Consider the following 22,865-nt stretch of genomic DNA (forward strand, 5'->3'; position numbering starts at 1 on the left):
TTTAATAGCTGTGTTTTCAAATGTTCAATTCTTGTATCAAGTTGTCGATATTTCTTAACTCGAGGCCTTTTGGTACCACCAAATAATATCTGTGAAATGGTGATTTCGACATAGGATTGTTCTTGTTTTATTAAGTTAATGAACTTGTAAATATTAGGATGGCATGCTGTCATTTTATTCAACTTAGAATGCCAACCTTTTATGTGGTTGGTAGTACGGGGCCCTGTTCTATCAAAATGGACGGCATTTGATCTGCTTGACTTTATACTGAACTTGTAACCATTGTGTATTAAATATCGGCCACCTCGATTATTGGAGATAAAGCGAATATTAACCTGAACGTTTGCCATTTTAAAATAAATATAATTTCGACACAGATCGACCATCTATTTATATTAATATAGTGAATTGAATTCATGTTTGAAATCATAACGCTGGCATGAACTGTGTTCAAAATGTCATAAATTAGTTGGTTAATAAATTTTATTAAGAGGGATTAAGAGCTCATTAACGCTGAACACTAGTGAACAGTTCTTGAGTGACTATTTTTAAACAGACTATAGTTTTAAGATCAATCAAAGGATTAACAGTCTGCCGGCTAAGTGGGAACACACCGAAGCAACTATATAGACAAAATTACAATAACAAGGTTGAAACCATAGATGGCAACAACAAAATCAGAGGCCTATGACACAATGGAGTTATGATTTTAAAAACAAGATAAAAGGGAATAATTAACTTTCTAAAAGCCACTGAGTAGTGGTGATGTGAAGATAATCTAAGTGTTAGTGATAGGGATTATTGGTGTTTACACAATAATATATACAATAAAAACGATTAAGGATAGGGGCCAATGTATTGATAAAGCCAGATAATAATTACAGTATTACTGAGTGATTCTAAAGGTTTGGGCGGGTATTTTCATCTATTGCACTGCACACCATATTAAATAAATAGTTTAAAAACAAGTCCCCATGTCGCGGTTAGGATCTGGTGTGCTTCTTCTGATATGTATCGCCTCAACTAGGTTGCGTGTCTTTTCTACGGGGAGATTAACTGCCAGGGTTTTATATGACTGAATTATATGTCCTTGGTTAGATTGGAGATGTTGGGCTACAGCTGAGTTAGTAGTAGAGGATTCAGACTTATGTTGACTGATTCGTTTGTCCAGGGGCTGTCTAGTTTCTCCTATGTATATACTATTACAGGAACAGGCAATTTCATAAACACAGTCTTTTGGAGGTGGTGGTTTGTTAGGAGGAAGCTTACCATTCGTCTTTAGGATGTCTTGTAGGGTTCGTCCTTTAGAAAAGTGTATATATTATTGTGTAAACACCAATAATCCCTATCACCAACACTTAGATTATGTTCACATCACCACTACTCAGTGGCTTTGAGAAAGTTAATTAGTCCCTTTTATCTTGTTGTTGCCATATGTGACCCCCCACAGCATACTGAGTCACAATGAGGAAATTTTGAAAATTGAGTTATTGTTATTATCACATTCTCCAACTCATTACCTTCAATTTGATGTATAGTTTGTCTGAATTGGGCAAAATTTGACTGAGCTGTGTCCATTAGAAGCTACCCAACTCACAAAAGTAAGTTTTGAGAAAAAGCAAGTCAAAGATTTGGTATGTTCAAAAACAAAATCCCATAGCAACCAGGCCATTTATCTGCTGTTTTGTCGTTGAATATATCTTTCCATGGGTTTTCAGGGGTGCTGAAGACGAATATCGTAGTAAAAATTTGATCCGACTATTTCCACAATTTATTTGCTATATTTTGTCGTTTTATGTTTTTTTTTTAGGATTTCAAGGGTGCTGACGAGACGAAAATCGTAATAAATGCACTCCTTTCGTAACGAAACATCCACAACACATACGGCATAATATTCACATGATAGTGTTATACTGAAGAACAATCTATACATTAGTAGTCTGTTGTGTATAATATAACTTTAGTGAGATTAACTTAATCTTAATCTCATCAATTAATTAGCACCTTAGTGCCAGCTAGTGGTCAGGAGATTAAGACTGTTGATTGGATAATCATCAAAGAAGCCGCAACAGCTGTACGTGTGTTCATTTAACACGTGAATTAAAATAAGATTTTGCGTGTACGATAGGTCAATTATTATTTTCAGGTACCGTGACGTTATCAAAATATGAATCCCTATAGGAATGTCAATTTCATAGTCAATGCTTACGTTCACTTTCGTGCATTTTGGCTTTGATGTAAATATCAACATTATTCAGAGGATACTCAATGGCAGACTCGAAAATTGTCGCATTTCAGCTCGTTCTCATTTTTTCGACCCATTGTGATAAGAGAATTTTAAACAATAATATCCCAAATGCATTCCTTACTTTGCATGCCGTATGAAGAAGCGACGGTAAACGGAATTCAGCTATCAATAAAATTCTCTTCGAAAAGAACATTATTGGCCATTTTGTTTATTTCCATATAAGGCCTATACATTATTTTTTTAAAGATGATATGAGATATCAAACAATCACCACTTGGATTAATTATTCGGAGTAAATAATGAGTTGTCGACGACTTTATCATTGACCCGTGACAGTTGATTAGTAATAGTATTACTCAATGACACACACCCGCTTGTCGATTAATTTACATCATCAGCCACGTGGTTTCGATTAACACTCAACGCCAATCTATACGATCAGAATTAATATTTTTTTTCTGCCACTTATCTGAGTGAATCGCATGTAGGTGCCCAAAAACATTGCCAAAACCAAATATTTATCGATAATGTTTTGCACGCGGTGTCTGGGCCAATCAGCAAAGGAGTTGTGTTGACAGCATGGCAACATGCGGAGTTTATTTATATTTTTGGAGTGTTTTAAAACTCGATTGTATCCGTTCAAAATCAATTCATCGACAATATTTTGATCATATTTATAAACTAGAGATGCTCCGCTTTACAACGATGCCAATTATTATGCAGGAGGAATGACCGATCGATCGTCCCACTGCGAGCGAAGAAAAATAACTAATTTCGCCGAGAATTTTAAGAAATAGGACAGATTTAAGAATACGGTACTCTTACAAAACGTTCAAATACAGGTGTTTTAAAATGTTTTATTGCTATTTTGATCTTCTGTGTCGTTAGATATTTTATATTTATAGACTCATTTTTGTGAAAATCTCAATTTCGTTCAAAATCAATATTTTCACTTATTTTGTCTTTATCTCATTATTGATTCTCCCGCATTCCGACTCATTTAGATGCGGACGGTCACATATATCGTTTCAACCTTGTTATTGTAATTTTGTCTATATATGTTTCTTCAAATTTTGTTATATTGTATTAGCTTGAAAACGTTGAGAGAATACGCTTCGAAATATCGCCTAAATAAAACAGTAACTGTTTTCTATTAGTATGTTTATAGTTTATTTATTTTGTAGATATTCAATAATTCATGACAGACCAACATTGCCACAGCTCCAGCTACTCGTCCTCATTTGGCTCCAGTAGGCCCCTTATAAGAGTATGGTTTATGACATTTATTCTAGTATTATCATATTTTAAACTTACAATATATTTATCTTTATACCAGTTAACTAAGGTAGACATATTACATAGTAGATTCTTTTTGTTAACCACTGTCTGTATTATCTCATCATCTTCATCATCTAATCCCTGTTAAATATAATAATATACAAAATACTATCATTATGTATTCCGAGAATATATTGGATGTAATCCTGCACATTACTTTTTCATATTTTAAACAGGCATCATACACTTGTACAAAGAAAATAAATGTTACTTATTTTATATATCCTATTCAAAATAACCCTTGACTGACCTAATTATCAAAAATTCAAACACGGGCCTAATTATAGAAAATTATGTTACACAAGAGTCCACTGAACACCTTTAAAACTACAGTGGACTCTGTCACATCCGATGTCTGATCACTCCGGATTGCTGTGACATCCGATATGATTTTCATGTGTCCCGATTTATTTCCTTATTACTTCAGCCCACAAATCGCTGGTAAATCCGGATTCTGTATGTTCCGGATTACGACATCAATCAGTCGTTCCATCACATAATTTCCATTGAATCGACACTGTATAATCCGTACTTCAAACGGTGGGTGTGAAGCATCCAATTATCAGTGAGATTAAAACTCAATGGGTGTGAAGCCAGAAAAGATTAACAAGCAATCACCAATCAATTATCGGTGAGATTAAAACTCGCAAGCGCCGGTCTGTATTGATTACTTTGATAATGTTATAAATTCTTTGTTGATTATTTTACAATTTATAATCTCTTGTAAGAGTGCGCTTGGTATTTGATTTTAGTTACTCATGTCAAATACCGCCATTAAGTATTCAATTGGCAGAGCTACAGTGTCAGACATATTAAAGCGTAAAGATGAATTTAAACAGAAGTTTGCCAATAATTTAAACTGCAGTAAGAAATGATTTGACCCATGCATTGTTATTGTTAATTATTTAATGTAATAAAATTTTGAAAGTACAGAAAGGTTTATCATTTTTAAAGGGAATAGCATTCTGGTGATTCGAAGCTAAAATATAAAAATACTTCCGGTTTTCGAAGTTACAGTATTTCCGGTTTTGGAGAAAGCTCGGTATTCTGACACGCTGTGTGATCCGAAATATTGTAACGATCCCGTACGATGTCGGATGTGACAGAGTCCACTGTACATACATGTATGGTGTTCAACTGGTAATGAATCATAATACTTCCGTATTGCATTGATGGATGTGCAAAATTGTCTCAAATTTGCATAAAATCCGATTTAAACACCCAAATGTAACTGCATAGATAAATCAGAAAAAATACTAACTATTTTTGAAGGTGAATTCAATCGAAATACCGACTGATATTCTGTAAGAAAAGGACTGTTCACATTATAAAGGCAGTAAAAAGGTTTTATCCCCTAACAGATTTCATATAATTTGACTTCTGTTCTCTCGTCATACTTACTAAATCAGGATTTGAAGTAAGTTGTGATATGGCTTTAGTCAACATATTTTTCAAAGCAGGACAATCTTTAGATCTTAGAGTTGTAATCAAAGGTGTTACTCTTTCTTTCATTAAAGAAACCATATTAGAAAACATAACAGCATGATCTGGAGTATTTACACCTAGAATAAAAGATCACAAAATAATTACATAAAATACATGTGGTATAGATGTGTAAAATATCTTTCTGACATATCTGACAATTGCAACATATAATGTAAGCATAAATGACAGATTACTGCACTACAATATCTAAAGTATATGGTCATCACCGAATCCAAGTGGATTTCTGAATGATGTCAAATTTTGGCCAGTTGGATGTCAATTTTAAGTTAATTTGGAACTGTCATTAAAACAAATTTTCATTTACAAAATATTAAATAAATGAAAAATAAACCTGTTATTAGGGCTGCAGTTGGAATTTCTTTAACTGATGTATTTCTAATTGTTGTTCCTTGTGTATGGCTATTTTCTACAAAACTCAGCAACTCTTCAAATATATTACTATTTAGATTGGATTGCATAATCTGAAATAAGATAGTTATTAACATAAATTATGGATGGTAGCAGATAGAATAAATTCTGCTGGTTAGAACTGTAAATATTTCAGTAGATCAGCAGACTGATATTATAAACTTATGAGAGAAATCCACAATTTCCATATTTATATTTGAAGCAAGTTTTATTGAAAGGCTAAAGAAAGTTACCACCCACATAATTTATTATTTTTGGCCCCAAAAAACCCAAAATATTTGATTGAAAAATAATACAAACTTTAGGTCTCAGAAGGCTTAGACAGAGATGACCAATTTTTGGATTTATTTTGTTAAATCATCTCCCCGTCTTCATTAGCCCAGTTCGGAGCAAAACAGTAGGACGTTAAACCCCATTTCATTTCATTTCATTTAAAACATGTACATATATTTAATAATACAAACAATAAAATTGACCTTAGGTGAGAAACATAACCCAATTGATTAATTTGACATGAATGAGAGATAAATATTTTTACCTGAATTTCTGTGTCAACACATTCCCACATTTCTTGATAAACTTCATGCCTTTGTTTTCCTGTATTATCTTTAACTGGGAAATAATCACCTATATAACACAATTGGAAGACAATAATTACTATCACCAAGACAACTACATGTGTTACAGAAACACTTTTTCTCAAAAGTCAGCGATGGGACACTATTGGCAAAATAGCAAATCAAGTTATAATCAGATAATGAAACATTTTTGAGGTTGTATTTTCAATAAAAGCCTGTCAGACACTCTCTCAATATGTAATTAATCACACACATATTTATGGATTTCCAGCCTGGTCTGGTCTTCCCTTGATGTAGGATGGAAGGCTAGCAAGGAAGTGTCTAGCTAGTTGTTCAAAAGAACAACCAGCAGCTGCCAGGCAGGATACGCCCACATTTTCGAGAGATGGATAGAGAACAAGCTAAAAGGAAGTGATTTTTCGTACAATCAGGGGCAATAATATAGGAAGTTACTGTCCGAATGCGTGAATATCGAAAGGAACTGAGATCTTTGGGTTATAAACTTACATTTCAAGTTTCATCAAAATCGGATAAAAATTGTGACCTCTATAGGGTCCACAACCTTGATATACCATATTTTTACGCTATTTGAGAACAAGGGGCTGCCTTAGGGTGTAACGGTGATATAATAATACGTTTTTTTAAATCGGATAAAAATTATGACCTCTATAGAGTCCACAAGCTAAAAACGTGATTTTTCGTACAATCAGGGGCCATAATTCAGGAAGTTACATTCCGATATGCGCGAATATCGAAAGGAACCGAGATCTTTGGGTTATAATCATACATTTCAAGTTTTAACTAAATCGGATAAAAATTGTGACCTCTACCGTGTTCACAAGCTAAAAATGTGATTTTTCGTACAATCAGGGGCCATAATCCATGAAGTTACAGTCCGATACATGCCAATATCGAAAGGAACTGAGATCTTAGGGTGATAAACCTATATTTCAAGTTTCATTAAAATCGGATAAAAATTGTGACCTGTAGACTGTTCACAAACAATTGTGGACGGACGGACAGGGGCGACGACAATATACGTTCACATGAAAATGTGGGCGTATAAAAAATCCTTTTCTTTATCACAGGGAAAGAATATAAACTCTGGCCACATGCTCAGGTCAAACATTAAAAAAAAGATATAAGTACCCGATTTATTATAGCGGCTTACTTACTTGGTTTTGTTATTCTCTTTTTTCCTTTATAAGCAAAACATCCCTAAAATAACAAGTCATCAGTGAGGCTCATGTCCCCCGCCGAAATCCCAAAATGAAAAGATGACACATATTAATTAATCGTACATTTATTTTTTTCAAAAGTATCAAGCAATCAAACTGATGATCAACTATACACTAAGTTTCATCACTCTCTATCAGATAGAATCAAAGTTATCTTGTCCCAAAGCATCGATCAATGAAATTGCTTAGCTCTGCTTAGCTTTAGCTTGAAATGTTAATCATTGAACTCAGTCAAAACATGATTCACCTAATGAACATCTACATGTACATCAAGTTTAAACATTCTACCTCAATTAAAAGCAGGGTTGTTATGTTCCAAAGTCTTGACCAATCAAATTGCTTATCTCTCCTTAGCCTAAGCAGAAAATTCTCATCATTGAACTTAGTCAAGGTAATATGACGAATCTATACTCGGAGTTTCATCACTCTCAATTAATTATAACCAAAGTTATCATGCCCCAAAGCATCAACCAATCAGATTGTTTATCTCTGCTTACCGTAAGGAAACGACGTTTATCACCGACCTCCATCAAGGCATTCAACTAATAAACGCCAACACCAAGTTTGAACATTCTACCTCAATTAGAAGGAGAGTTATTGTGTTCCAAAGGCTTGACCAATCAAATTGCTAAGCAGAAAATGCTCTGCTCATCTTTAAACTCCATCAAGGCATTGACCTAGTAAACACCTACACCAAGTTTGAATATTCTAGCTCAATTAGAGTTATTGTGTCCCAAAAAGTGTGATGGGCAGACAGACAGACATCGGACAAACCCATTTTAATATTCCCCTGCTTTCTTCGAAAGGCGGGCAACAAACATAATAAACAGCAAAAAAAAAACGCAGTACAATTTCAAAATCAGAGAGGCACTTTAATCAAACCATTCTAGAAAACGACTTACTAAATGGTTCAAAGCAATTTTTTGTGAACAGTATGTTGACACATTAGTGATTAATTCATAACAATTCCAAGACATTACAAGAAGGTTTAGAGTCTGTACACAGTCTATACATTAGTATCTGGTGTGTCCACCATGAGTGTCGATAACAGTAGCGCAGCGTCTGTACATGGAGTGAACCAGACGATTGATGAACACGATTGGCACCTGAACCACATTCTCAGAAAAGCCTGGTGCAATCCATCGGCTGTGTTTGGCCACGGTACAATGTTATTAAGTCTCCTCTGAATTTCATCCAAAAGATGTTCAATAGGGTTTAAGTCCGGACTAAGGGCTGGCCAGTTCGAAACGATGACACTGTTCTACTGTAGAGTCCCGAGTAACTCTGGCGGTGTGGGCACAGGCATTGTCATGCTGGTAAACGTTGTTTCGATGACGTGCGAAATGTGGTATGACGTGGGGTCTGAGAGCTTGATCAATGTAGCGCACTGCTGTGATGCTGCCTCCTCTCCCTGGACCAAGATTTTGGAACACCAAAGGACCCACTCTCTGGTTCAGGCCGATTCCACCCCAAACCATTATGCTTGGACCGCCCCACGAGTCTTGTTCCATGACACATTGGTCAAAATAACGATGGCCACGTTGACGCCATATTCTGGTCCTGCCATCTGCAGTTGATACGCAATACTGACTCTAATCTGTGAACAGAACAGTTCTCCATTGCCTGTGTCGCCAGTTCTGGTGTTGTTGAGCAAACTGTAGACATTCACGTCGATGGCGACGGGTGAGGATCGGTCCGCGGTAAGGTCTACGGCAATGGATGTTCTTTGGTGACATGTCGGCACACTGTATCGGTACTGATGGGTTTTCTGTGTGTTCCCACTGTGTGAAGGGATTCTGCATGAGTTGTCGCACAATATGGCTATCTTGTCGCCTTATGGTAACCCTTGGTCTACCAGTTCGGGGGCGATCATCCGTGGTGTTGGTGGCCCGAAAGCTTTGATGAAGCCTGTAGATGGTCCACACATTGACCTGGAAGTGATTGGCAACGGCTTGGGCAGTGTGGCCAGCGTCGAGTCTTCAAAGCTCCTGGTTCCTCTGAGCTGTCGTGAGTCGTGGAATGCTGCCGACATTGTAGTGTGAATGATTCAACTAGGTATGGGGGTGCATTTTATAGGGTTGGAAAATCATGGAAAACACATTACCATCTCAGAAGTCAGGTTGCGTTTTTGAGAACATTTCCTGGGTTCAATTATGTGTTTTGGAAGGAGTCTTATTGTTCAGGTAAAGTTGGAGATGTGGTCACAAATATACAATAGAAACATTTGGCATGTTTTATGCAATGTGTCTATTCAGAGTAAACATATATACTCACAAGTAAGGCTTTGGAAATTGTAACTATGGGGAGTTTGAACAAATAGTCCTTTGAGACTGTCATGTCGCCCGATATGTAAGCAACTAGGCCTAAGCTTAGGTAACACAGACCAGAGGAAGAGATCTTTGGGTGAAATGGAAGACACTTCATGTTGGTAAGCTAATGTCTCTAGATGTCAGTTTTCTTTTGGAACACTGTTAATGAAGCCTTTTAATTTTCTAGTAAATTACTCCAATGTTTAAAGATGGGTTCCCGCGTACAAACTCGGTGATTTAATGGTATATATGGACCAAAAACATATTCAAAAAATTAATTAATTTGTCATAATTATGCTTCAAATCCTTCTCAATCATTGTAATTGCGAAGGAATGCCCTGCTAATAAAATTCGATCAAACCAGGTCATGTTTACGTCACGTCTTGGGAGTCAGAGGGGAATTCATTGCATACATAAGACGATGTTGTCTTTAATCGCTTACTATTTATTACAAATATCGAATCCTAATTAAATTCTCGGATTATCCACTACCCGCGTCTTTTTCTGTCATTTTTATCTCAGAAAGTATTGTACGTTTAACTCTTCATAAAGTTTATCTAATTGTACATCAAGTGCTCAATGTTCGCTTGGGACCTTTGACATCACGCGTGATAGAAGTTCTTAATCGTCGGGCTGTTGATTAGGGGAACCCTTACATTTTTGTCCTGTATACGCTCCATGAGAGTTTTTCGGGGAATCCAGTATTTTTCTAGTAAGATTGGATATCTCTCCTTTTAATATATACCAAAATTGCCATATTTTTATTGGAAATAACCACCCGATAAATACTTTTCTGGGAACCCATCTTTAATAAGAGAAATATGATAGGAATTGTTATATTCTGGTGCCAGTGAGATTGAGGGCACTAGTATACAAAAGAATATGTAATAAATAGTGCACATCCCTTAACTTCTATGTGAGCTTCATTTTGATCATTATACTGGTTTTAAAGGTTGAAATTGTTATGTTTATCTAGTATATATATACCGGTAGTTTTTGTAACTCTAGACAATAGTGATCAGTTTTGGTTCAATTTTGATCTCCATGTAATATTCTTCAGTTGAATCGTAACTGTTTATTTTTATGCAATTTGTAGTTGTCAAAATCTGTAGTTTTCTTTAAAAACCTGACAAGTGGACTATGGTGAACTGTGATAAACATACAAGCATCAGTAGCATTTATCTATCACTGAGCACAATAAAACCACAACATCACAATTTAAATGTCGAACTAACCAGTGACTGTATTCTGTATAAATTGTAATGTGTTTTTAAACATGTTGATTGGAATATTTATGCACACGCCACGGAAATCAAATATAGGGTAACACATAAATCTATGTAACTCGGCCATATATGACAAAATGACATTTAGGTAAGTGGGTGGGAAAACAATTGAAATCTTTGAAACATTGAGAATCTTCAGTCACTTCTTGTTTTGCCTAGCCCAATTACAGTCGAATTTTTTCACAAATTCCATTTTCATTCACCTGCTTACCTAAATTTCGTTCGTCTTATATGACAGAGATACGTAAATTTGTGCGTTACCCTATAATTAGATTTCAATGGCTTCTGCCAAGCTGTTTAGCAGAAGTAAGATTTACTGGGAGCTGAAATGTTTTCGACAAGGAAGGAGTCAATAGGCCGGTTTCTGAAGTTAACGTAGGCCGAGTGTAAATGAGACCTACGTTCAGGGCTGAACTATCGTCAATAGTGAATGAACTGAATATACAACCTTTGATACCGATTCCGCTGTGTCCATAATTATTATAGTTGCACAGTATTACTCTTTAAAAAGTATATTTATGAAAGAATTGCTGTGCTTGGTTCGCCTTTTTTTTTATCTTGTTGTTTACACACTCCTTCTCCCGCGATTACCGTTTTTCTGCCTCTTTTTCTAAAGAGTCAATAATAGTTATAATATGGTTATCTCCCTTTGTCTACGCACACCCATAAATACGTCCAACACTATAATGATCATCGGCAACACCCGTCTTTTCGCACTGTTCTTCGAAAATCTAATCCAATAAAGATGAATAAGTTTTATAGTTACTTTAGTAACTGTGTCTGATCCATTAATTATGGTGGCTGATTGTATAGGTTGTGGTGTCGCCCTTCATAAGGCAACAGTTCAGCCCGACATCACAACATTTTAACCCGACACTACGACATCACAAGATTTTAACCCCACAATACGAAATTTTCACCCGACACCACAACATTAAAAATGTGGTAATGTCGCGTAAAAATGTATTGTCGGTTAAAATGTTGTGATGTCGGGGGTTGCCGTGGTGTCGGGTTATCGCCCATATTCCTCTCAATACTATGATTATGTTCCCCGGGATCTTGCAGCGTGGTTTCTCCATATCCTTTCTCCATACCCGTAGTGCAGGACAAAGGGCCTGGCAAAGAACAGTGTCTAGTATTGTAGATAGGACAAAAAAATCCAAAACAACCTCCTGTGTACACATTGGCGTGCACATAAAAGAATCCTTCACAGTTGAAATTCGATGAAGAAATGCCACAGTCCATTGGAAATTTCCGTCATATCACACTGCATAGCGTATGCCTATCTTCGATAGTCTGATTGGTTCGGAAAAGTAGGAAAATGAAATGAAATGGGGTTTAATGTCCAATTGTTCTGCTTCGGGAGCCACAGTGGCTAAGTGAGTAAGATGCTGGCTTGCTAGTGTGGACGACGCGGGTCACTATCGGAGTTGGCCGAGAAAGTTCATAAATATTTTCCGCCATAGTTTCCCCTTGTCAGAGATGCAGGAAGGAGGGCCTGACAAGGACAGCTGTTCGGATGGGACGGAAAACTGAGGTTCTGTGTATACATTGGCGTGCATGTCAAAGATCCCTTGGCAATTGGAATTCGACAATAAGAGTAGGCCGTAGCGCCGCTGCCCGGGAAAAATGTCCCTCATAACTGAATGGTGTAAGCTTGTCTTCATTAGTCCAGTCGGAGCAGAACAGTAGGACATTAAACTCATTTCATTTGGTTCTGCTCCGACCGGGCAAATGAAGACGAACATACCCTATACAGTGTACTATTAGGGAAACTTTACCCGGATAGTGGCGCTATGTCTTCCCTTATCTTAAGTTCCTACTGTCAGGGGGTCTTTTATGTGCACACCAATATGTAAATGGGGCCTCGGTTTTTCATCCCATCCGTTTTCCCTTGCCAGGCCCCCCTGTCCTGCTTCACTGCCGAAGAGCAATCACTGTCATTTTGTAGGCTACCATTATGTTAGTCCTGAAATGACCTAGTTTGTGTCAAGTGGATGTTAAACCCCATTTCTCTCTCTAATATCAATATTATTAAAGAACAGGTAAAATAAAGGTACCGTACGATACATTTTCTGTTATTTTCAGTAAGCTAAAGTCGTATGGTATTAGCCTATAGCACAAAATATAGAATATAAGAAAACACACTAGGACCAATTAAAACAAACCCAAGATTATTTTAATAATTGGATAAAGAAAAATACAATTTCATACAATTCATTACAACAAATATCAGGGACAATATCTGTGATACACCTATTTCTTCAAGAACATAATCACAACCTTTCTTTCATCTCTATTGACATTCTAGGGGATTGTTGGTTTTTTTTATTTATTCTCCTGTAGAGCAGTTTGAAAGAAGATTTGTATTGTGTAATCATTATACCACAAGACATCTTTATTATTTATCAACAACACCAATGAAACGTCTTTTAAGGATTGAAAAAAAAAAAGTTATTTAATAACTATAAATAAAACAATTAAGCAATAACATCATTACTAAATGGAAGAGATTGGATATTTTTGTTATTTACTGTCATATTTACACACATCAAAATACAAAAAACATAAGCTTATAGAATAAATCCCTGAAACATAATACAGATTACAGGTGATACTATAATTTGTCGATTCAGTATCTATGCTACATATCTATTTGAAGACAATTGTAACTCCTAAATAAATACAATTTTCAAAATACTATTAGAAAACTTATGGCAGATTCTATAATATTTATTATGAAAATGTGCGTAAAAGATTTGCTGAATTCCACATTTGCTGTAAAAGAAAAACATCATATGGACAGTAGTTTATTATCCATCTAATCAGATATGTACAGGATTTTTACACAATAAAAGAGGACAATATATGTTACAAGATGGTGTAATCTAATGATGTTGAATTCTTTATGAGATCTATGACAGCAGTGTACAATAAAAAATATATATCTAGCTACAGAAATACCAATTTTAATAACCACCATGCACAATAATATCTAAGTAATAAAATCATTTACTGAGAAAACAAGCAGTTGCCATCCAAGATAAAAGATAGACATAGAAAAAGCTTTAAAAAAGCAATTTTTCAGAAGACCAGGGGCCATAATCCAGGAATTAATGGTCAAGGAATCAAAAGGAATACAGATCTTTGGGATATACACATATATTTTAAATTTAATCGAAATCAGATAAAAATTGAGACCCCTAGAAGGTCCAAATCCTTGGTATTACATACTTTTAAACTATTTGAGTATGGGGAGCACCGTAGCCATTATTTTGTCAAGCAGTTTTGGCCTCTAGATTATGGCCCCTGATTGATCGAAAAATCAGGGGCCATAATCTAGAAATTTACGGTCCGTTATGCGCCATTATCGAAAGGAACCGAGATCTTTGGGTTTTAAACATAAATTTCAAGTTTTATCAAAATCGGATAAAAATTGTGACCTCTAGAGTGTCCACAAGCTAAAAAGAGATTTTCCGTGTGATCAGGGGCCATAATCCATGAAGTTAAATGCCAATATCGAAAGGAACTGAGATCTTTGGGATATAAAACTATATTTCAAGTTTCATGAAAATCGGATACAAATTGTGTCCTGTCGACTGTCCACAAACAAAATGTGAACTGACATACAGTACAATACTGGGGCGACGACACGTGGGCATATAATAACACATTTTAGCAGTTTATTGTACATAAAGTTATCACATTATGGCAGTTTATTGTACATGAAGTTATTTAGTTTAATGTACATGGTTTCAATGGTACTTTATATCGTTGCTTTATCTGTTTATCTGAACAGTAACATGCATGTACATGTAGTAATTGGATGATACATATTGGGTGGTGTATGTATTATGTTACTTTGTAAAACAAAGTTAACATCTGTAAAAATTTTATATACATGCACCGACACCGTTCTGTTCAATTTCAATTACTTTTGATACAATATGGGCGTATATTGTTGTTGCCCCTGTTCGTCCGGACACATTTGTTTGTAAACACTCTAAAGGTCACAACTTTTATCCGATTTGACGGAACTTCAAATATAGGTTGATATCCCAAAATCTTGGCTCCTTTCGATATTGGCATGTATCGGCCCTTAACTTCCAGGCCCCGAGTTCACAAAGGATCCTCAGGCTTTCAAACTTATAAACTCATAAAACTTATTGATGTATTTGATACATTAAAACAACCAAAGTTTTATAAAGGGCTATATTTTAGTTAAAATAAGGCAAACATCAGGGTCTTCTGATTGTATGAAAAATTACGTTTTTAGCATGTGGACCCTCAAGAGGTCACAAATTAAAAAAAACGTTCAAATGTATCAATATTACACCATAATGACTACCGATTTTAATGAAACTTACAATATGTTTATATCCCAAAAAACTTGGTTCCTTTTGATATTCGTGCATATTAGACCATGACTTCCTGGATTAGGGTCCCTGATTGTACGAAAATCACATGTAATATCAAGGTTGTGGACCTTGATCTGATTTTGATGAAACTTATAACGTGTTTATATCACAAAGATCTTGGTTCCTTTTGACATTTGTGCATACCGGACCGTGACCTACTTGATTATGGCCCCTGATTGTACAAAAAAATTACAATTTTAGCTGGTGTCACAGTTTTTATCTGATTTTACACCCTGATGATAGTTAAGTTTGAATTTCGTGAAAATTGGACCGAAACTGCCTGACAAAGTATGTACATGTAATACCAAGGTTTATATCCCCAAGATCTAGGTTCCTGTCGATACTTGTACGTTTCGCACCGTAACTTCCTAGATTATGGCCCCCGATTGTACGAAAAATCGTTTTTTTTTATTGTTCTTATAAAATATAGACTACTTGTTTGTACATACATATAATAAACGCTTTTTTAAGTTACTGCAGCTGAAATGGTGTTGATATACAATAATTACTTAGTTTAAAATTGTCAAAGATATTGCACAAAAACATATAGGGAAGTGACTAGAACTCATTTTCATCATCATTTGTATTTAGAATATAATTTCAGAGACATATTGTCAAAAGATTTTCTTGCTGGTAATTGACAACTGCCATACAATTTCACATAAGCAACAAATTGTGTGCTTACAACTGAACGAAAAATATTACTTTCGACAAACATTCATAGATGTAAAAGTTAAAAATTTAAATCTATAGGTAAAAAATACATTTTACTATTCAGCTACAATCTTGATTTGTTTCATGTGAAAGTAAAATATGACAAGAGTGGTAAAATGCCCACCTTCATAATCTTTGAAACACACCATAAATTAAGTCATACAATCCATTTCAAGAGGAATAAACATACATTTAATAAACAACAACCTTTATTGGTGTGCACTCAAACTGGGCTGTGATATTTCAATTACATATTTGTTGTATAATCTTAGGATGGAATAATAAAACAGCAATGACCAAGCCAAATCTATCTACTTTCCAAAATTTTCTGGAAAAAAGTTCACACTTTTAATTTTTTTTTTTATCTGGAAAGAAGCTACATAATCTATTGCTGCTTCTTTCTTGGTTTCCATGCTTTAAGAAGAACAGTTCCGAAATATAAACCAAAAATGTGAAGTTGAGCAGCTATAAATAGAAAGGTTGACCATAGAAGGACTGCTGGAAAACTAAACATAACGTACGTGTATTTTCGTTCTGTAATATAAGCATACATATCACTTCCTAAATCTATAAAACCAAACACTACGGGGAAAATTCCAAAAACAACTGTTCCTAGCATATATTGTTTAAGAAGAAATGTTTTATTATTTGGTGTAGATCTCCAACCTAAAATAGCTGCAACAGTACTAATAAACCAGGCATATTCCCAAGGACGTGGAGCTGGTAAATCCCAACGACGTAGGCTTTGTAAAGAGAAGCCAAACAAAGCTGAGAGTGCTGGCAGTAACCGGACAAACATCAAAAATCCCAACAATAACTGCAGAAATATATCGAAACGCAGTCGTGACTTGTTGATAGTACTGAAAAATAAAAATTAAGTTTTAGCATTACTTGAATGAATAAAGTGCTACATTTCTGCTCCAACTGCATATATGCCATGCAGTACATGTAAGCCATGCACTATGCTGTGAGAGGAATTTTGCCTGGACAGCAATTGAATTCTAACTTTGTCAGTTGTTCTTTTTTGTTTCATCAGAACAATGGGTTGTGGACGAAATAACCATTAGTTGTGGACAACATAGCCAAACCAATGGTTGTGAATGACTTGACCAATGGTTATGGGCGACTTAACCAATGGTTATGGGCGACTTAACCAATGGTTGTGGACGACTTAATTGTAGGTAGACAAGTTTGCGTGTGGACGAGTTAACTTGCCCCCTATTGAATATGGGTGCGCTTCGTTTCATCTCAAAACCATTTCACCCCTGTCCGTTCCATCCCAGTTTATTCTTTGATAGGACTGTTTCATTCCCTTTTTTTGGGGGGGGGGGGGGGGGGTGGATGGCTGAATGGTTAGCATGTGCGCGCTCTATCATAAGGTCTGTCATTGAGTCAACTGGCATGGTTCTGATTCCCCAGTTTTCTCTGGGTCCTCTGGTTTCCTTCCACTGCTAAAGACCCCTATGCGCAAGCAAATTATTGAAATAAAATTGAACCATGTTTTAGTCCTGAAATGACCTAGTTTGTGTCATTATGCAAGAGCTAAATCTGCCTATTGCAGGTCTTTCTTTAGGTCTGAAATGTTATCTAAATTATTAATTAGACATTAATTAACTTATCCAGACCATAATTAACTCTCGATGGCATAGCTAGCCTGCGATGTTTATTGGATTAGGTTCTGATTTCCTGTTCGACTTTCATTCATAATTAAATCATTAAATTAAATGGATAATCAAGACTATGTTTTTTATCCTACAGACTTTAGTAATGATGATCAAGGCTAGGCCGAAAAGTCAATCGCTAAAATCTTGGTTCATAGTGGATCAATTTAATTTGACTGAAATTTTCAGCAAATTCACTTTACATTATCTAGTTTTTAACTATTATATAGTGAGACCTTCCAGCTCTTTATCTAAATCCCATAATGTATCTTTAACTGAGTTGTACATCTAACTTATGGTAAATAGCCTGTTAAACACTTATTTATTGTTAAATAAACATATAATTAATTATTATTGTTAAATAAACACATACTCATACTTAATTGTTATGGATTGATAATAAACACATGTAAATAACTGGAGTGGGAGTTGAGTTGTATTTACATACATGTAAATAGGAAGCCATATGAAATAACGAATATGCTACCAGATAGATGCTCCATCCATACCGCAGAATTAAAGGCAATATCCACAGCTCTTGAGTGGCTTGTGTCATCCACGGTTCAAAGAGCAGTCATTGTGTCAGACTCCCTTAGCAGCATAAAGTCAATAATACATGATAAAACAACATCTAGACCAGAAATTGTTCAGAATATTCGAGGAAGTGTTTGTTCCCTCCGAAACAAAAATAAAACTGTAGAATCTGCAGACAATCTGGCTTGCAAAGGACCAAAGACTAAAATATAGCGTTCGGGAATTTAACAGCATTGTTAAAACTAAGATTAAACCAGAATGGGAAATTAAATAACAATCTGGTTGTAAAGGCTAAGGTCAATCACGCATCCCGCAAAATTTGTGGAATAATCACAAGACTGAGAACTAAAGATTTAATTACCGACCATAAATATAAACCCATGAAGTGCGAATGCTGCCACATTTTGAGCGTTAATCATGTGGTCATTGAGTGCAAAAATTGAAAGAGAAAAGACTCCCAGTAAGGGGCTTAATGGAAGATTCCAAACTGCAATATACCCTCCAAAATATACTCTTCCCCTCTCGGAATATGTCTTATAAAATTTATGAAGCATTCTCAAAATTCATAGCAGAATCAGGAATTAACTGTGAAGTTAGTTGCGAAAAAGAGCACTAGTCATGGAAAGATAACTGGTTGTGTAGATCAGGTTGGCAGCTAAGTCAGCTGCATGCTTTAATAATATCAGAATAAATTGACATTAGGATAGGGAACTACATATCTAGTTACAAAGGAAGGAACTACTGTTGTTGCCTACTGTAATAAATTAGGGAAAATAATGACAAAAAAGAATAGGGACCTACACAACCATTATTAACAATGACAATGCATATCAATTTAATTTAATTTATGTCTAAAAATTTAACGTCATGTATTATTTCTATAAATGTTTTAATCTGTTTTTTAATTGCTTTGCTCTGTGTTGCTGCTGGCTCTTCTTTTTCTTTTCAGGTAACTTTTATCTGGGGAGAGTCATACACAAGAAAAACCCTAATGGAATGCTTTTAACTTTTAATCGCTGACGCTGTGAACCGTATTAAAGGACTTTTAACTAACTATTAACCATATGGAACTTATTGGACGAACAGTTTTTAATGTGTAATTCACGGGTCCAGCTATGTGGTTTTTACTGTGAGCACTTCGTTTTTCCACATAACGCAAGTGGATTCTTTTTCCCCACAGGGTTTTTTCTGTTCGCACTGATGACGCCAAACATCAGTCAGCTGGACCTCCTGTTTTGATTTTTTTTTAAAAATTATGCTTCTGACAAGTTTCTTAGGAAACATCTGTCTGCGATATCAACCAAGGTGGAAGCGGAAGTAAAGCCTTAGCAACGAACAAACTGAATATTATCATTTATCTTTTGGATTTACACCATGGCTAACCTCTGAATTCATTGCACAACTTTTTAAATATTATTGATATCATATATTTATATTATTTAATTATATCCTTATATATTGTATATTTATATTTTTGATTTATATATTTATATTTTTGATTTTTGATTTATATATTTATATTTTTGATTTATATATTTAAATTTTTGATTTATATATTTATAATTTTGATTTATATATTGGTTATTAATACTTTTTTGATTATTTATTTTAGGCATTTACAACAAAGATTATTTAGCTGCTTGCAAAAGCAAGCTAGAACTGGCATTCATTAATATTTACATGATGACATTCATTAATATAAATTTTTAATCATGCATTTCTGGGTGGCATTGACGTCTAAATTCTAGATCAATGGGTTTCGGAATCAGCTTTTATATTTTGGTGCTGTTGCTGAAAAAAGAGTTACGTAATAGACAATCAATGCCAATGGCAAATGGTAGGGATACAACTTCAAGAATTGTAGGAAAACTTAATGTAAAATAAATGGTAAAATCTTCACAGCATCAATATAGTGACAGATCCTTAACAACCGGTGTTGTTGTTTTTTTTAAACTAGTGGGCAATATCAATATATGTAAAATTGTAATTTGTATGGCATCCGTACAACAGGGAACAAGAGCATCGCTAACGCTGCAATATACGTCCACATTCCAGCTTTGATTGATATGGTACTTTTTAAAATGAAGAAAATGAAATATGAAATGGCTGTAATATGATCAGAGGCAAAGAAGGCTAGGCGTCGGGTTTGTTTTGCCAAATTTACAGACAAAATACTAACAGTAAAGTGGGTGTGACACTGCCCCAAGAGGTCCGGGCAAGTATCAAAATAAATTGTTGCTGTCTTTATGGTATAAGGAATAAATATGCAAAGTTCCAAGATGATTCAGAATTGCAGCCTGTAGACGATAAATACAAAAACTGGGCGTGGCTCTGCCCATGGGGGTTGGATATGGAAACAATATAAACAGGTACCATCCTGTTATTGAAATGGCAACATCACTAGTTGCCGTCCTTAGGGTATAAGGAATAAGTACACCAAGTTCCAAAATAATCCATTCAGAATTGTGGCCTTTGGGCGTTAAAGGCAAAAATTGGGCGTTGCTCTGCCCCTGGGCGTTGGGGCATTCACCAAAATCAATAGTTGATGCCCTTAGGCTATAAGGAATACATATGCCAAATACCAAGTTGATCCATCCAGAATTCGGGCCTGTAAACGATATACATAAAAATTGGGCATGACTGCCCCTGGGGGTCGTGACATGCAGTTGTCGTCCTTAGGCTATAAGGAAAACATATCCCAAGTTCAAAGACAATCCATTAGGAATCGTGGCCTGTAGGCAACTCACAGAGACACAAAGAAAAAATGGGTGTGGCTCTGCCCCTGGGGGTTGGGCAATCACCAAAAAAATAGAGGTCAGCCTTGGGGTATAATGTATAAGTATAAAAAAGTTTTCAAGATGATCGATTAAGCATTGCAGGCTGTAGGTGACATACAGACACACAAAAAGAAAATGGGTGTGGCTCTGTCCCTGGGGGCTGGGCATTCACCACAAACAATAGGGATGTTCCTTAGGATAGAAGGAGTAAGCATGCAAAGTTTCAAGGTGATACGTTACGAAATGCGGTCTGTAGATAACAAACAATGAATATAAGAAATGGGCGTGGCTCTGCCACTGGGGGTCGGACATGCACCAAGAACAATAGGGATCATCCTTAGGGTATAAGGAATTCATATGAAATTTTTTCAAGACGGTCGATTAAGAATTGTGGCCTGTAGGCGACACACAGACACACAAAGAGAAAATGGGCGTGGCTCTGCCCCTGGGGGTTGGGCATGCACCCCAAACGATAGGGGTGTTCCTTAGGGTACAAAGAAAAAGTATGCAAAGTTTCAATATGATGCGTTAAGAAATGCGGCCTGTAGACGACAAACAAACAAATACAAGAAATGGGCGTGGCTCTGCCCCTGGGGGTCGGGCATGCACCAAAAACAATAGGGATCTTCCTTGGGGTATAAGGAATAAGTATACCAAGTTTGAAGAAAATCCAGTAAGAATTGCGCCCTGTAGGCGACACAAAGACACACGAAAAGAAAATGGGCGTGGCTCTGCCCCTGGGGGTTGGGCATGTACCCCAAACGATAGGGATGTTCCTTAGGGTACAAAGAATGTGTATGCAAGATTATAAGTTAAGAAATGTGGCCTGTAGACGACAAACAAACAAATACTAGAAATGGGCGTGGCTCTGCCCCTGGGGGTCGGGCATGCACCAAAAACAATAGGGATCTTCCTTGGGGTATAAGGAATAAGTATACCAAGTTTGAAGAAAATCCAGTAAGAATTGCGCCCTGTAGGCGACACAAAGACACACGAAAAGAAAATGGGCGTGGCTCTGCCCCTGGGGGTTGGGCATGCACCCCAAACGATAGGGATGTTCCTTAGGGTACAAAGAATGTGTATGCAAAGTTTCAAGATTATTAGTTAAGAAATGTGGCCTGTAGACGACAAACAAACAAATACTAGAAATGGGCGTGGCTCTGCCCCGGGGGGTCGGGCATGCACCAAAAACAATAGGGATCTTCCTTGGGGTATAAGGAATAAGTATACCAAGTTTGAAGAAAATCCATGAAGAATTGCGCCCTGTAGGCGAACCACAGACACACACACACACACACACACACACATACATACATACACACACACACACACACAGACAGGGGCGACGGCATAATACGTTCACATTATGAATGTGGACGTATAAAAAGTGAATAAATATCATAATTAAAAGATATGCTGTAATTGTTATTTCTCAATAATAAAATATCAAAAATTCATATAATAGTCTATGTTTAATTTATGGGATGAAAAAAACCTATTTTAGGGGGATGAAACGACCCATGTAAATTTGGGATGAAACAGATCCTGGTGAAACGGGTTTTGGGTGAAATTGAAAAGACCTGCTCCCATTTATTGAATATGGAACATGAAAGATTATTTTATACCTGACTTTGTACTGCCAAGCAATACTTTCTCTGTGCCAATGGTCACTACCATCAGTTCCACCAGGTCTGGAACCAAAATTAGTAGACATTCCTGCTTATTTACTATCTAATTTGGACTACAATACTAATATTAAAAAAATGTTTCTGACTAAAAACTGCATGCCCGGTTAGACGACAGGAAGTAGGTCACAACCAAATAAGATTTCCACTTCCGGATTGTCGCCC

At 36.0% G+C, this 22,865-nt stretch overlaps 2 protein-coding genes across 4 annotated transcripts in view; both read right to left on the reverse strand.

Moving 5' to 3' along the window:
• LOC126811681 (origin recognition complex subunit 3) overlaps positions 1-11,502 on the reverse strand; it is a 33,153-nt gene extending 21,651 nt beyond the window's left edge. For all 3 annotated transcript variants that reach the window (XM_050537508.2, XM_050537509.1, XM_050537510.1), the window contains exons 1-6: positions 11,360-11,502; positions 7,254-7,296; positions 6,039-6,127; positions 5,424-5,553; positions 4,988-5,148; positions 3,563-3,667 (exon numbers count right to left, since the gene is read on the reverse strand). In XM_050537508.2, coding sequence (XP_050393465.1) covers positions 3,563-3,667; positions 4,988-5,148; positions 5,424-5,553; positions 6,039-6,127; positions 7,254-7,296; positions 11,360-11,386 — 555 coding nt within the window. In that variant the 5' untranslated portion in view covers positions 11,387-11,502. The remainder of the gene's footprint in view (positions 1-3,562; positions 3,668-4,987; positions 5,149-5,423; positions 5,554-6,038; positions 6,128-7,253; positions 7,297-11,359) is intronic.
• A 1,566-nt stretch (positions 11,503-13,068) lies between these two features.
• Positions 13,069-22,851, reverse strand: LOC126809833 (protein jagunal). The gene is made up of 2 exons (XM_050534634.2): positions 22,641-22,851; positions 13,069-16,903 (listed from the first exon to the last, which is right to left on the reverse strand). The coding sequence occupies exons 1-2, from the start codon at positions 22,727-22,729 to the stop codon at positions 16,429-16,431; spliced, it is 564 nt and encodes a 187-aa protein (XP_050390591.1). The 5' UTR covers positions 22,730-22,851; the 3' UTR covers positions 13,069-16,428.
• Positions 22,852-22,865: the final 14 nt, after the last annotated feature.

Source organism: Patella vulgata, chromosome 2 (assembly GCF_932274485.2).
Source record: "Patella vulgata chromosome 2, xgPatVulg1.2, whole genome shotgun sequence".
NCBI classification, from domain to species: Eukaryota; Metazoa; Mollusca; class Gastropoda; family Patellidae; genus Patella; species Patella vulgata.